Genomic DNA, 14,317 nt, shown 5'->3' with positions numbered 1-14,317 from the left:
TTAAAGATCTCATTCTGAAGTCCTAGGGGTGCAACCGAATGAAGCTTACAGACCTTTGGCTCGGAGGACATCCAAAGCTGGTGGGACAGGGGACTTTTTCATTGTCCTGAAAGACAGGGAATGTATCTTTTAACTGGGAGATTGGTACTTTGTTAATGAGTCCACAGTGTGCCAGGCTCCATGTGGAACAATCTGGTGACGAGGTCCTCACCTTAAGACGCATGTATTCACATCAAGGCAAGAGGATAGGGCACATGGCACTTCCATAGAGCAGGTATTGTATTGTCACCTCATCTTCTTATAGATGTCAAAGAAAGATCGTCCTGTTGCAAAAGGGGAGGGAATCCCTAGGGTCTCACTCCCCAGTGAGCCTCCATATCCTATTCCCAGTGTGGCAGCCATGACTAAAGGGACTTAAAGCACTGGCATCAAACTGCTGTTTCTTGTTGGGTCAAGGACTTTGTTTTCTAGTTAGGAAACAGTGTCTGTACACCACTTTTTAAAGCCACGCTACACATATTCTCTTAAGAGAGTCCCTGGTAATTGTCTTACTGGTAATTACATGCTTGGGGCAGTTTGACATCCACTGTTATTTTTTCTGAAAGTGGGGAGCAAGGGATAGGAGCAAGAGAGGAAGTGGGAGAGTTTTGAGATAATGAAATCCTTTTAATGACAGAGCCATGCCGTTAACCTAATTAAACTGTAAAGTGGTAAAAAAAAAAATCCAGGTACTAAATGGAAATGAAGAAATAAATCAGCTGAGACAGCAGCACTTCTGGGAAACCTTCTGAATTCCGAATACTCTGACATTGCAATGTCCGATTCCTGTGGTTATTCTCTGGCCCCCCTCGGTCTTGTGCAGAGGTCTCTTAAACTGACTTGTCCGGTAAGGCTTGATTTACAGTGTCCATATCAAGTCTCCAGCTCCCCTGGGAGTGTGCGCTATGTAGCTCATATATTTAAGAAGCCAGAGCAGTCATCGGGATATAGTGACAGAACACTGGCCACAGGGTCAGGAGAGCAGAACTCTCCTCATTCTGCTGCTAACTAGCTATGGTACCTTGTCACTTGGATCGCTTTCTCTTTCAGCGTACCCATGGACGGCTTCTGTGTGCCTTTGCACCTCCAGCTCTCTTAGAAGAGTTGCCATTGGGCTATTGGAGTCACTTTGCTCATAAGAGCAGAACTCTGGAAGTCCTTGGGAGCGTACATCCCATGGGGCTGCCCTTAGCCATTGACTGGCTGATGCTGAGTGTGACAACCCAGCTCTCAAGGCTTCTAATCAGGACAGACTGAGGTGTAACTTACACTCCAGAGTTCCCTGTGGGAGCTCTGGCTAAAGCTACTGCCCGAAGAACTCTGTTTGAAATCCTGCCCTTCGTTTCCTCCCCTTCACTGTCCTGTTTCCCCCACTTCCTTGCTGACTTCTCTGGGGAGTATTTCTTTAATAGATGCTATGAATACTTGCCTAAGAGCCTGCCCTGGGTAATCTAACACAAGACAGGCACCTGCCATAAAAGCACCAGCCTCAGTTCCAACAGCTAAAACTTGGAGGTGGTAGTGCTTGTCCTCATATGTGTTATGGAAAGTCTGCACAGTGATAGGACTAAAGCACTAGACAGGTTCACAAAGGGCTGCTTCCTAAATTCTTTTCACCCACAACACTGGGAGTGGAAGGTGGTACCCTAATATCATGGAGCACCTCCCTCTTACCACAGCTCCACACCCCCAACCCCACCCAAGTTGCCCCACACTCTCTATTTTGATCTCGATTACGAATCTCCACTCTGACCTAGCAGTAATTAATCTTTTTCACTTGTAATCAAAGGCAGGGATCTTGTATAATAGCCCAGGGATTTCCCTTTTATTCCCGTTGGTGTACATGTCCAAAGAAAAACTACTAAGTTTCCAGGTGAGGGAGGACTTTTGGTTTAGTGGGTAGAAGACAAAGTTAAGCAACTTCAAAATCCGCATCAACTCCATCACTGATTCACTATGGTCTTGACAAGTTCATTTGACATCTCAATATGTTCATTTCATCAGTAGCAGAGCCATTAATATTTATAGAGAGTCCACTAGGTTCCTGGAATTATTCTAGGCATTGACTTCCTCTTGTGAAAAACAGGGGAAGCATCTGTGAGGCACCCACAGCAGTGGGTGAAGATTAATTAAATCAGTAATTGTCTGAATAATGTGGAGCACTCAGACACCTCGCAAATGGAGACGGTGTAAATGTTATACGGGATAAGTAATAACAGCTAAGGGTTGATGGACAGATTTCCAGCAAATTTAAAGTCCCTGGCAGCCAGTTAAGTGAACGAAAATAAGCATTTTCTTGATGATGTATAATCAATACTTTTATTTTTCTGACTTCCTAGGTGGGGGAAAGAGACAGAGAAGTGAGCAGCCTGAACAGCAAGCTCTTGAGCCTGCAAGTTGACATCAAGAATCTCCATGATGTCTGCAAGAGACAGGGAAAGACCTTGCAGGACCAGCTCTGCGTGGAGGAGGCGGTGATGAACAGCAACCACGTAAGGGCTTCAGCAGCTGCTGTCCACCTCAGCTCCCCTGGGCAGGAACAGTGATAGGAAGTTCTTCCCCAAGAGCATTTTTTGAGCGAGCAGTGAGAGAGAATGAAACACATAAACACATCCCCCCTATTACACACACACACACACACACACACACACACACAGCCTGCCAGAGCATTTTTTGAGCGAGCAGTGAGAGAGAATGAAACACATAAACACATCCCCCCTATTACACACACACACACACACACACACACACACACACANACACACACACACACACACACACACACACACACACACACACAGCCTGCCCATAGGATTTTTCAGTCTTACTGTCTCCAAGATCATCTACACCTGAGATTGTAGTTATATAAGGAGAGTGGCATCTTCTGATGGACTGTAGACAAACTTCTAAGTCAACCCAAAATAACAAGTATCCCACCTGCTGGGAGGTGTCACTGCTCATCGGTGCAGCAGGGGCCCTTTACTGCCACTCCTGCAGCTCTCTGCCTACAGCTGCTCTTCTGGATGCAGGAACCCAATCATAGGACGAGCTGAAGTGTGGAAGAGTTAATGCCCCTAGAAGCAGCCCTCAACCAATGACTGATGGGGAGATGGTGGATTAAATAACCTATCTCCCTTGCCCCTCCATCAGCGCTAGCTCCAGGCATGCTCTTTGCTCTGTCCCGGAGTTCCTCAATGGGACCCAGCGCCAGATGACAACACTGGTAACTAGCTTGATAACACACCCTTTCACAGCCCCCTTCCCTTCCTTGTCTTATTCCCCCCACTGCCCTACCTGCGTTTCCTAAGATCACCTCCCACATAAACTACTACTAGACACCCAGTTCCTTATCACAGGGCTTGCTTCCAGTGGTGCCCAAGCCAAGAAAGACACTCAGTAACACTTGTCCTCTGCGCGTGTGTGAACCAAAAGACCTCCTGGCATGATCACCTCTCTTGAAATTGTGACTTGGAAGTAATAAGTACCTATAGCCTAAACAGTTCATCTGAGGCAACTTCATTTCAGCCTGAGATTTTCTCTCTTTGGAGATTCCAGCACTCCTTAACACTAGTCTCTAAATTTACCCACACAAGCTGGGGGGCCAGCTAGAAGAGATTTTCCCATAGCTCTCTAAAACCTTTGTGACTCCAAGAATTCCTTACCATGCCGTCTTCCTTACCATTTAGGGATTTGAGTGCTTGGCAATGATAAAGCAGGTCCTGGTTGCACAGACCTGTTCCTGGGCCCCCAATTTTCACCTCTTAGCTGCTGTGTAAGCAACCACCATCTTCAACATTTGTGGTCAAGGGTCTGGTCTCTCTTAATTGTGTCTGTTAGTGCTCTCCCAGGATTTACCACCTCCCTACAGAGACCAAAATTTTTTCCTCTGCAATGCCCTAAAAAGGCCAACTACAAAGCCATTCTCTTTTATCTCACTGAGCATGGCTGTCCTTTCCCCAGGAAGTCACAAATATAGAAAAATTTACTGGTTTTCCTAAATGGATCCCAGGAAGAATATTATCATAATTTACTTCTTTCTAAATATTAACATTTTAGAATATTTTCACCATTGCTGTCACAAGTTTATTTATTCCCCTAGTCAGGGAAAGCCATGTGGCTTATAAATGTACCCGGCAACTTGGAAGGAGAAAGGTATTAAGTCACATTTTATTATACTAATTGCCCAGAAGAAGGTCTAACAGCTTGAAACAAGCTTTAGAACAGGCTCTTTTTTTTTCTCCTAGCACTTAGTGCAGAATTTAAATTGCAGACTACGCATACAAATACACAATTAGATGTAGACTTATACTCATCCACTCAGAAATTCCCTGCAAGATCTGCCTTCCACAAGGAAATATAATAGGGGAACAAAGGAGAAACCCAAGGCTTTCTGAAATGTTGCCCGTTAGCCTGCAAAGAGCTTGGGAAATAAGCAGGAGGTCATAATACAGGACCACGTTATGCGAGAAAATTAAAATATTCCGTCAGATGTTATGTGTAATTAAAGGAGTGGCAGGCAGGGAATGGGTGACAAGGAAAGAAAATGACATGATCTGGTAAATCAAGAATACGTTTTGCTCCAAAACTCAGGAACAGAGCTGGGACTAGGGTAAAACAAGTGAGGTGCCTAGGGTGCAAGATTTAAGGGGCACTCACTCTTCAGGGTCCAACCCCGCACTTGCTCAATCCTGAGACCGAGAGCCTTCTTAAATTTGCACTCAGTTGCTTCACTCTAGTCCCTTCTCTGCCTAGGAATCAAAAGAGTGCCTCAAAGTGAAAGGAGAAAAGGAAAAAGGAGATATCATCATGATCAAACCAGGAAAGGAAGGGTCTTTTTGAGCAATTTCCCAGGCTTCTTTGGCCCTGTTAGTGGCATGGGGAGAATGCCCTGATATTCTGTAGGGCTCAGATTGTCAAACTCATCTTTGAAGTGCATGAAGGACATTATTTTTAGCATAAAACTCTGTAAGAGATTTGATTTCTATAGATAAAAGTAATTAGTTGAATATATAAAGATTCATAGACTCTCTATGGAAATTATAGCACAGAGATCACTTTGAATCATTAGGAATGAAAAAATATTAAGTGCAACAAGGGATCTGGGATTAGACCCTGGAACAAAAAACAAAAAAAGTAAAAAAAACTGGTAAAATCCAAATAAAGTATAAGTTTAGATAATAGTCATCTACCAATGTTAATTTCTTAGTATGGACAAATGTATTGTGGTTATGTAAAATGTTAACATTAGAACTGCCTGTACTACTTTTGCAATTTTCTAGAAATCTAAAATTATTTCAAAATAATTCATTTGTTTAAAAAAGTCAATCTCTAGTAAATGGAAATCACTGGTGAGAAGGCTTAAACCACAAAGATGCACCCAAAAGAAATGCACATCACTTAAACACAGAGTTCTACATTCAAGAAAATACAAGAAATGCAATTTGTAGAAGATATAAAATGTAACAGATAAACCTACCTAGTGATCGAAGGCCAAACCAGAGTTACAAGAAAAATATCTCAACACCTAAAAAAAAAAAAAAAAAGAAAGAAGTTCATGACAAAGATGAGACTTTCAGTTCTTAAGTGAATAAAAAAATCAACAGCAATCTGGTTATCCGAGCAATGCCTACCAGAGACAGAAGAGAGTGCAAACTAGAATGAGGAATAAAAGGGTTAAAAAGTATTTTGAAAAGCCAGCTTTAAGCAAATCAGCAGGGCCTGATGACATACTTCGAAGAGTACTTAAGGAATTGGCAGGTGTTATTACATAGCTGCTAGCGATTATTTTTGAAAACTCAAGGGGATAAAGAAAGTCCCTGTAGACTGAAAAAGGGTAAATGAAGTGCTCATCTTTTTAAAAAGGGAAAAAGGACAATCCTGGTAATTATAGACCTGTCAGTTTAACTTCAATATCAGGGAAAATATAGAACTTAACATCAATCAATTAGCATCAACTTGAAAAGCACAAAGTATTGAGTGGAAATGAATGTGACTTTTCAAAAGGCAAATTATGCCAGGCCAATTAATTTCCTTCTGTGATCAAGTGGCCACATAGGCAAGGAGAGAGCAATAGCTATAATCTCTTTGACCATAATTAGGGCTAAAAGGTTAACTAAATATGGAAAAAGATTCCTACAGATGACCAGTGCTCTCCATATTCTAAGGCAGTTGAAGCCTGGTTAAAAATCTGAGAAACATGGTAGACCAATGGCCTCCAGAATCATCTCTAACTCCGGATAATCATCCTAAGAACTAATGTTACTTCCATAAAATTATTTCCAACTTGCTCATTCTCTCCAGATCTCATTTTAAAGGTCAAAAGAGAATCTAATATCTATTTCTTCACTAGAAAGAAAACTTTTTTTAAAAGAAGACAATGAAGTAATAGGAAATGCATTAATGCATTTATGATACTGCTCTTTGGCACATATAAGTGAAATGCAGGCTTAATCCATAGCATGTCATTTTCTATTCATTTAGAATTAAGAAAAATAATCTTTTGAATACCTGAGGATAAATAAGTCAAAATTTAATAGGTCTCAAATAAGTCTAGGCATTTCTCCAACTCTTTGAAATTTGATTCCTCTAAACCCATAGGTATCTATAGTGCGCAAATTCTCATCTAAGGAAATTCTAGTTTCTCTGCATATATGAGCAATTTTTAGATCTTCATAACCAGATAAATTAGGACAGGTGCTGTGTTTGCCCTGTACTGGAAGATCTGGGTGAACTCTCATCATCTGGTTGGTCTATCATGTTACCTCAAACCATAATTCAACCCAGAAGATTCAACATGACCTCTGGGGAAGATAAATTATTAACAGTTCACCCAGTCTCACTGCCAGGCTGCTAACCTTTATGCACACAGGAAAAAACATTCTTTACCCACAGGAGGTTTTAAAGCCACAGAGCAATTATGAACACACCTAAGTACAGATGATGCACCACGCACGAGAAGGGGAAACGCTAAAGAAAGAGTTTGACTTCTTTTCAAAGAAGAGCACTTCTCTCATTCTTTTGGGTAATGAAGAAAAATGGGGGCATGGGAATAAGGGCAAGCAAGGGAAGAACACAACAGAGGGGACTGGCTAGTTTTCAGCTGGTCATCCGTATGCAGCAATGGAGAAGCAGGTCCGAATCAGCGGCTACATCCGAGCACTAGAAGGACCAAGAATCTAGTGTCCTAATCCTCAGAGATCAGGTTACCGTCAACAAAGCCAAGAGAAACTGGATTTTGGCGAATTTTGATAAGGATTTTATTGGGCATTTGCTCCACTAAAATAAGCCCTTCTGACTTAAGTGTGCCCTAGAATGTTCACTCCTTTGCTTTCGTTTTATCCACATTAAGTACTTATTCGTGACCATGTCTTTCTTCCAAGTAGCTCCCCAACTCCAGCTTACCTGTATAGATAGAGGATTTGAGCTCTTGGGAACCTATCCCTAAAAATGTGCGTAAACACACACACACACACACACACACACACACACACACACNCACACACACACACACACACACACACACACACACACACACTACTCCCAAGTCCCTTCTTTCTGAGCCTCATTAACGGACAAGGTGTGAGAATAACAACATCCTTATCTTGAAAAGAATGAAAGCACTTAACTAAAAACATTTCACATAAATGCTGGAAATTATAGCTACACAAAGCAAATACAAAATTCAACTTTGTTTGGCTCACGACAGAAATCTCATCACTTTCCCCCAGCCACATACACTGGATATTTAGGCCAAGAATTCAGCTTTTCTTTGCCTCAGATGTCTTTTGCCTGGTGACCATTGTGGTCCATTTTCTCTGTCTTCTCTAGTCTGAGGCATTGAGGGTGAAATGAACTTCCTGGAGAGCCGGAAACAGTAAATCAGATTGAACTAACACAATCAGCTGTTGACTTTCTGGTTCTGAGCTGGACTGAGCCTCCCTTATCTGTGCTGCCCCCCACCTACTGTTTAGATTTTCTCTCTTTTGGGTCCCAGCTCTTAATTAATCTTATTAAAACTCCATCTCTCTAGTTACTCAGACCAAAACCTTTGAGTCATCCAACCTTGGATGACCTTCATCTCCCACCATCCCACAGCAGCAAATCCTGTGGGCTCTACTTTCAAAACATACCTAGACTCAAACCACTTCTCCCACCTTGTGCTGCTGCCACCTTGGTCCACGCCATCATCCTGTCTCCTGCATTTTTGCAGCAGCCTCCTCACTGGTGTCCCTGCGTCTGCTTCCCTGTAGTTGATTTTCAATAGAACAGCCAGCATGTCCTTTGTAACATCTAAAGGAAATCATATCACCCTTCTGCTCAGTACCTTCCAATGGCCTTTCATCTTCCTGAAAGGAGACGTTACAGTCTCTAGAATGGCATATATGGCCCTAACGGACCTCACCTCCCTTTCCTTTCTCACCTGGTACCACTGTCCCCCTTATTCTCTCTCTGCTCCAGCCAAAACAAAGTGGCTCCTCAAACACCACCGGGATCCTCCATCTCCAGGCCTTAGCACGTGCTGTTATCTCTCCCTGGAGTGTTCCTGCTGTAGCTTCCCACCAGGCTCCTTCCCTGCCTCCTTCAGGTCCTCGCTCAAACATCACCTTCTCAATGTGGTCCTCCATGGAAACACTGAATTCAAAATTGCAGCTACCTCCATCCTGGCATTCTCATCTTCCTCCCCTGCTTTACTCCCCTCCATAGCACATTTGCTTTTAATGCATTATATAATTTACTTGTTTAATTTGCCACCCCCTTTTCTACCCCACTCCCCCCATTAGATTCAAACTCCGTGGATGTAGAGATTCTGTTTTATAAACCTCTGTATCCCCATTACCTAGCTAGTACAGTGCTCAATACATACATAGTAGGTGTACCATAACATTTGCTGAACAAATTAAATGAAAATATCATATCTACACAACAGCTACTATGTTAATATTCATGGCATCTTCATTTATAATAGCCCAAAACCACAACAATCCAAATATTTATCAACAGATGAACTGGTGAACAGATGAACAAAATATGGTATATTCATACTATTCAGCAACAAAAAAAAGCAGAATACTGATTCTTGCTAGAGCCTGGATGAACCTCAAAAACATTATGCTGAGTGAAAGAAGCTAGACACAAAAGATGACATTTTATACAATTCTATTTATATGAAGTGTCTGGAAAGGGCAAATCCATAGAGGCAGAAAGCAGATTAGTAGTTGCCTGGAGCTGGGGGTGAGAACGGAAGTGACAAATGGGCATGAGGGAAATTTTTTTTAATTATTTTTTTATTGTGAAATACACATTTTTTAGAATTAGTTTCAGCTGTACAACACAGTGCAATAGTTATACTTTTTACCCCTCGAAGTGACAACCCCTCTCACCCAATCCGCCGCCCCACTTCCCCCCGCAATATCATACATATCTATTACAGTTCCCGTGACTCTACTCCCACACTATACTCCACATCCCGTGAATATATATGTATATATTCACTTATAGTTGACATACAATATTATACAACATCAGCTTCAGGTGTACAGTGCAGGGATCAAGCCTCTACCCCATCCATGATGCGGTCTCCCTAGCAAGATATGTGACCATCTGACACCCTACAAAATATTTACAACATTATTGATTATATTCCTCGAACTGTCTTTCATGTCCCTGTGGCAATATTGTAGTTACGTATTTATGCTGTCTAATCCCTTCCCCTTCTCCCTCATCCTCACCCCTTCCCAACTAGCAACCATCAGTTGTTCCTCTACATCTCTGAGACCATTTCTGTTTACTTTGCTCTTTCATTCAGTTTTTTAGATTCCACATATAAGTGAAATCATATGGTATTTGTCTTTCTCCGACTGACTTATTTCACTTAACATAATGTTCTCTAGGTCCATCCATATCATCGCAAATGGTACGATTTCATTCTTCTTTATAGCGGAGTAATACTCCATTGAGTAAATATACCACAGTTTCTTAATCCAGTCATCTACCGATGGGCATTTCGGTTGTTTCCAAGTCTTGGCTATTGTGAATAGCGCTGCAATAAACATAGGGGTGCATATATTTTTTCAAATTAGCATCTTGGGTTTCTCTGGATAGATACCCAAGAGTGGAATTGCTGGGTGATACAGTAGTTCCATTTTCAGTTTTTTGAGATACCTCCATACTGATTTCATGAGGGAATTTTTTGAGGTGATTGAAATGTTCTAAAACTGGATTGTGAAAATCATCACACAACTCTGTACACTTGCTACAAATCATTAAATTGTACACTTGCAATGGTTGAATTTTATAATATATAAAGTATACCTCAATAAACTGTAAAAAAAGAAGACAGTTAATTTTTTAAAAACCTGAAAGTACTCTGTTAATGAGACCAAGGCCACAAGCTCAGATTCTTGGGAACCAATGAGATTGCTTATGCTCTATTTGATTTCCTTCTCTCTTTCAATACCTAGCTGTGTATGAATCTCTAATCTAGGCCCTATAGGAGCACACATGGCCCCTGCCCTCCAGGGGTTTATAATCTACTTACAAGATACAATGCATAGAGATCATTACAACGCAAGGCAGAATGTGAAATGCCATATTACTGGACATACCAATAAAGTCTATTGTATTGCTGCAAAGACATCTTTGCAGGGAAAATGGGAAGAAGAGGATTTGGACAGGGTTTTAAAGAATACAGAGGAGGATAATAAGCAGAGATGGGATTTAAGGGATAGCCACAGGCCCTCTCTCTTCGTCCACCTCTGTTTCACATGTCATCAGGGATGTTGGGCAAGAAAATGTGCAAAGGCCTCAGCTGTACTTGATAAACAACTCAGGGATGTGTCCTTCAAGCAGAATATTTGATACAAAGTAGGTGCTTAACATATGTTTTTTAATTAATTAATTAATGAAAATGTAGGATGGCTTTAGCAGCACTTGAGATGGATTGTGGATTGGTAGGGAGAGATTTTCTCTCTCTCTCTCTCTCACACACACACACACACACACACACACACACACACTCAGCATCTACAATGTCATATCTTCCTTCAGGATGAGGAGACAAAGTCAGTGCCCAGATGTGCCTGAACAATATCTCAGCTGCCCATTTCCCACCATTTCAGAAAGCTGTTTCCCTAAGAGTTTACCCTTTTATATGGGCATTTTTTAATAATCAAGTTTAGTCCAAAAACTGTGACCAGAAATCCATTGCCTTCCAGGTCAATTGTGTTATCTTTATATGTGAAGACAAAACATAAGCATATTATCATGTGTATCTTTATACTACCCTCTGGGTCCTTTATGTGTATGTTTGGACTTCTCACCTAAATAAGAGGAATGGTAGATCTAAATAGTAGGAAAGAACTATGGGTTTTTTTGTTCTTTTAAATCCTTCTTACAGAGTGGAAATACAAAGTGATGTTTCATTGTGAATAGAGTGAAATGTTTAATAAGTGCTCTGTAGATGAAAAGATAAAAGGATGGATAGATGGATGTGAACGGTTGAACAAATGAAAAAAGTCAAAGAATGAAAGCATTCTTAGTGACAATCTAAAGCCTTTTCTGTGTATTTGATCTCAGTTGCAGAATAAGAAACAAGCATTAGCATTCGAGGAATTACAGATGGAGTTTGAGCCCAGTAAACAGTGTCATCTGAGACAACTCCAACAACTCAAGAAAAAATTGCTGGCCCTTCAGCAAGAACTGGAGTTTCGCACAGAAGAGTTGCAGACTTCCTACTGTTCCCTCCTGCAGTATCAGTCCGTCCTAGAGAAGCAGACTTCTGACCTGGTTCTTCTTCACCATCACTGCAAACTAAAAGAGGATGAGGTATAGCTAGAATTACTATGGAAAGGTCCCATATGCCCATGTACCTACTGAAATCAGGCCAAGCCTACTAGAAAACAAACAAGGGACTTACAAAGAGAGCTTCGCAACATCTTGAGCAGGTTTTATCAACTTTCCCTCTTTCATTCTTGATCTTTTTGAAGCTGAGCAGAGGGAACTAAACAGAGTGACATAATTGGGTGAGAGCTCCAGTATTAATGTATGTGGGGTATGTGGCATGTGTGTGTGTGCGTGCACGCACTTGTGTGCGTATAATGTGCATGAAAGTCCATCATTTCCATTCTATTACCATTGCAATTTAAATGCAAAAGACTTTAGGTCTCTGAGGGTTCTATAAAGGCATAAGGTCCATTAAATGAATCATTTTCAGAAAAACCAGGTTTTGATAATATATAAATTCAGCCTGAATCAATCATTAAGAGTACCGGATTGGTTTTTTTTCAGACTGGAATTTTAGATCATTCAGACTTAGCTTAAGAATATTGTGGACATTCATTTCTATTCATGTCCCAGGGTAGTATTTTTTAAACCAGAGAGCAGCATCCTTGTGAAATCCCAAGTAAATTCCAAAGACTAAAGCTATAGAAGTGAAACCATTTGAGCAGTGGTAGCACTAGCAGCGGTAAAACCATGGTTCTAAGTAATGGGACAGGCAGCCTCGAAGGCATTGCTTCCTTTGCCTTTTAAGATAAAATTCCAAGGACTGTCTTGGATGGTGCCGTTGCTTAAGGACATGGAATTTTTTAAGAGGGAGTATTATAGCCAATGAGTATTGGCTAAAAGAATTGAGTGGGAAAGGAACAGAGAAAAGAATGGTGAGTGCCAAGGGGATATAAGCAGGCCACTGACAGCTTCTGTTATAAACATTTGAATATAAAACATTCCTTTCCTCTTCTCTGTACCTAATAAACACCCCAAACTAGATGCTCCTTTCATAAGAAAAATCTCAAATGGCAGACAGCAAATGTAATTAGCTTACACCAATGGAACATGTTCTATCCAAATTCTGCGCTGAACTGTGTAAACCAAAATCAGCCTTCCTTGGTATCTCCCCTGCTCTTACTCCTTCAATACATATAATTCAAGCTGTACAATCCAGCGCTCTCCACTATGTACCATTGTTTGCTCCTTTTAAATCATATCTCCCCCTAATTGTAACAGTTTGTAAACTCTGAGTGAGGAGCCAATGACTTATAGGTATACATCACCTCGGCACCCAGGATTGCTCATGAGCATTCAAAAAATATGTCAGACGGCAAGCTAATTAATTGATTAGGAAGAAAAGGAATCTAAATAAGGATCGTACAAGTCCCAGAGGAACTTCGGGTCATGTTCCTCTACTCTCACTAGGGAACTTTGCTGACACGAACCTGGGTGCACCAGATGCTCCACACTTTCTAAATTAGACCTCTAGGGACTACCTAGGAAAGGAAGAATACTGGTATTTCAAGCCCTTTAAAAAAAAATGGAGCTATACAAATTTATTCCTATTAATCAACTAACAAGTCTTTATTGAGTTCTTACTACATGCCAGACAGAATGGGACATAGATAATGGCCCCTGCCTTTAAGAAGATTACTATCTAAATAGGATGGTCTCTTTTATTTCTAATCATTAACTTTCTGATAGTATATATTGTACCTTTTAGGTCTGTGCTGGGCCTGTTCTGTGTATCTGTGTTCCTTGAAATGAGTTAAGATATGAGACTCCTGTGCGTGGGCTCTTACGGCCATATCCTTTCCTCATTAGAGGTTTCTGCGGGTTCAGTGTGGTTTCATTCCTACACCAACAGGTGATTCTCTATGAGGAGGAAATTGGAAATCATAATGGGAACACAGGGGAGAAGCTCCATTTGGCACAGGAGCAACTCGCCTTGGCCGGGGACAAGATCGCTTCCCTAGAACGGAGCTTAAACCTCTACAGGGATAAATACCAGACCTCCCTAAGCAACATTGAGTTACTGGAGTGCCAAGTGAAGATGTTGGAAGGGGAGCTCAGCGGGATCATTGGTCAGGTAAGATTTCATCTAAACCACTCAACCCAGGAGCTATTATATAACAGTCCCAGCCTCCTCCACAGGAAGGAAACCCAGACTTTCAACTAGATGTGGTTCCATCCCCTGAAGTTTGTAGCCCTCAGCTTTGAATGTCCAGCCTTCACATATTTAAGATTGTTCCTGAGGAATTTTGAGGCTCTTCATTAATATAGAAAGCCACCACTTCACATAAGGCAAAAAGTGAATTACCAAATGAATTCTGCAATTTTCCATGTTCTCATGGGGAGCTTGTGAGGGACTGTTGTAGTTTACAGGACTCATGCAAAGCATGGCTTCAGGATCAGGAGGAGAAAGCCATGAAACAGAGAAAAGACGAGCCAAAATGCCTGAATTCATTGTCTCTTTTCTTTTCATTGCTTTTTAAAATTGCACAAGTAATAC

General features: G+C 41.2%; 1 protein-coding gene across 2 annotated transcripts in view; it reads left to right on the top strand.

Annotated features, from left to right (window-relative positions):
* Positions 1-14,317, top strand: part of PMFBP1 (polyamine modulated factor 1 binding protein 1) — a 45,247-nt gene that overhangs the window by 6,026 nt on the left and 24,904 nt on the right. For both annotated transcript variants that reach the window (XM_019654417.1, XM_019654424.1), the window contains exons 3-5: positions 2,379-2,531; positions 11,620-11,862; positions 13,673-13,894. In XM_019654417.1, the coding sequence (XP_019509962.1) occupies positions 2,379-2,531; positions 11,620-11,862; positions 13,673-13,894 (618 nt within the window). The remainder of the gene's footprint in view (positions 1-2,378; positions 2,532-11,619; positions 11,863-13,672; positions 13,895-14,317) is intronic.

This window comes from Hipposideros armiger, unplaced genomic scaffold, assembly GCF_001890085.2.
Source record: "Hipposideros armiger isolate ML-2016 unplaced genomic scaffold, ASM189008v1 scaffold_9, whole genome shotgun sequence".
Classification (NCBI taxonomy): domain Eukaryota; kingdom Metazoa; phylum Chordata; class Mammalia; order Chiroptera; family Hipposideridae; genus Hipposideros; species Hipposideros armiger.
Note: the sequence above shows the minus strand (reverse complement) of the source record. Positions and strands in the feature narration are given on the sequence as shown.